This window comes from Arachis hypogaea, chromosome 4 (assembly GCF_003086295.3).
Source record: "Arachis hypogaea cultivar Tifrunner chromosome 4, arahy.Tifrunner.gnm2.J5K5, whole genome shotgun sequence".
In the NCBI taxonomy this organism is placed as follows: Eukaryota; Viridiplantae; Streptophyta; class Magnoliopsida; order Fabales; family Fabaceae; genus Arachis; species Arachis hypogaea.
Window position 1 is genome coordinate 12,280,664 of NC_092039.1, and position 2,487 is coordinate 12,283,150.

The 2,487-nt window shown below is 34.7% G+C and overlaps 1 protein-coding gene across 1 annotated transcript; it reads left to right on the forward strand.

The window, feature by feature from the left end:
- The first annotated feature begins 1,697 nt into the window (after positions 1-1,697).
- LOC140184043 (uncharacterized) lies at positions 1,698-2,138 on the forward strand. Its single transcript, XM_072234325.1, has one exon. The coding sequence runs from the start codon at positions 1,698-1,700 to the stop codon at positions 2,136-2,138; it is 441 nt and encodes a 146-aa protein (XP_072090426.1).
- The last annotated feature ends 349 nt before the right edge of the window (positions 2,139-2,487 follow it).

Below are 2,487 nucleotides of genomic sequence, written 5' to 3' on the forward strand. Positions count from 1 at the left end.
AAAGTTGTAATAGTCGTGCTTTACTACCAAATATGCCTGGTAGGACTTAAGACTTAAAATTTTAGGGGTTGGGTGCTATTTAGAGTTAGTTTTAATGGAATACTATGTCTTCGTTTATTGTGGTTTGTTAAATGTGTAGGAGTGTTACCACCAATGTCAAATATTGGTTCAAGTTGCATTGTCCAAGAAAGACCATGCATGACATTGTTGGTTCATTTGTAGTATTTATCCTTTATTTTTAAGTTTATACGCATTCATGAGACACATACGTTGTACTGGCCGTTGCAATATCCTTTGCTATTCCCGTATGGTGAAGATGGATACAAGAAGATATACCATACCGTTGTGTTAGAAGTAGAGAAAATATACCAAAAAGACAAAGAGTTTTTCTACGGAAATTTATTTGTTTTCGAATCCAAGAACGAGAAAATGAGTTTGGGACGATACTCAAGTCTAGAAGGTTATTCCAACAATTTATTGTTGATTCGTTTAGTATGGTTGAATCACAACGTCTTATGTATATTAGATTTGACCAGAAGAATATAAGATCTCATATATTGCAAGTGGTTGAAGAAGCCATGGAACGAGGAGATGTTGATGCGTGTTCCATTGGAACCAGTATTGTGTTACCGTCTTCTTTTACTGGGGGGCAGAAGATATATCTTTAATAATTGTCAAGATGTTATGTCTATTTGCAAATAATATGGTTATCCTGATTTATTTATTACTATAACTTGCAACCCGAGTTGGCTGGAGTTTCAAAGATACACTGAACGCTCTCATATTGCTATATCTGATCGGCCTGATCTTGCATGTAGGTTGTTTGAGTTGAAAATTCAATCTTTGATGACTGATTTGAAGGATGGAGTCTTCTTTGGACCTGTGAATGCCGGTAAGTTTTAAATGGTTGTTTCTGCTTATTTAATAATGAGTTATATATGCAAAATTGAATTTCTCTTTTGTTTAGGGATGTATACAATTGAATTTCAAAAAAAGGATTTGCCACATGCACATATGTTGGTTTGGCTTCAAAATGTGGGTAGGTTACAAACAACTGAAATCATGGATGAGGTTATATCAACTGAGTTACCGGATCCAGTTAGATTTCCAAAGTTGTATAGTATTGTTACTAAATATATGATTCATGGTCCTTGTGGTAAATTAAGACCTTCTTCTCCTTGCATGAGAAATGGTGGCTGTTCTAAATTCTATCCCAAGAAATTTGTTGATGCAACAGGTTTTGATAACGATGGTTATCCAATATATAGAAGGCGAAATATGGGGATTACTTATAAAGTAAATGGTGTGGATGTGGATAATCGATTTGTTGTTCCTTATAATCCTATGCTCCTTATGAAATATCGAGCTCATATTAATTTGGAGTTTTGTAACAAGTCAAATGTCATCAAGTATTTGTTTAAATACATAAACAAGGGGCCAGACCGCGTCACTGTGTTGATTAGAAATGTACAAACTCAGGAAAATGGTGGTCAAGATGTTGATGAGATTAAGCAATTCTATGATTGTCGCTATCTAGCACCTTGTGAATCTGCTTGGAGACTATTTGCATTTGATATTAATCATAAGTGGCCATCTGTTCACGGTTGATATTCCATTTGCCTAGAAAGCAGAATCTATTATTCGCTGATCATGATAAGATTCCTGAAATTATTGAGAAAAACAAGTATAAGGATACAATGTTTACTGCGTGGATGCGAGCTAATCTTAAGTTCCCGCATGGTAATAAGTTATTATATTCTGAATTTCCAAATCATTTTGTTTACTTGCGTGATTCTCAAGAATGGGTTCCAAGGCAGAGAGGGTTCTCAATTGGAAGGCTAACTTTTATCCATGTTGGTTCGGGTGAGATATTTTATCTGCGTTTGCTGCTCAATGTTCAAAGGGGTTGTAAAAGTTTTAAAAGCATTCGCACTGTTGATGGTGTTGTATATGATTCTTTCAAGGCTGCGTGCAATGCTCTTGGTTTATTGAGTGATGATCAGGAGTTCATTAATGCTATTAAAGAAACTGCAGAATTCTCATCTGGTTTTCAGTTGCGTCAGTTGTTTGTTACATTGTTAGCATCTAATTCAATGAACAAACCAGAGTTGGTTGGAGAGACACTTGGCGATTGTTAGCGGATGACATTTTATATTATAGAAGACGGGAGTTGCAATTGCAAGGTATTTTTTCAAAGTCTTGTTCTATTTATTATTATTCAGTAAGTTTATTTGTAGATGGTTATGTCATGATAAGTTTACCTTTTATTTGTAATTCATGTGCCTTTTTTTCTCACTTACTTCGTAGAGCTCATGATGGCAGAAGAGGAACTTCAAGTTCTTTGTTTGATTGAAGTTGAAAAATTATTGCAAATGAATGGCAGAAGCTTGAAAGATTATTCCCAAATGCCTTTTCCTAATCACGATTTGGTTTTCCATTTTTCAAATTCTATGATTATGAATGAGATGAATTATGATGTAGATGAAC

What these genes read in the sequence shown, in the direction of transcription:
- LOC140184043 (XM_072234325.1), top strand. Translation starts at nt 1,698, where the DNA reads ATGTTTACTGCGTGGATGCGAGCTAATCTTAAGTTCCCGCATGGTAAT.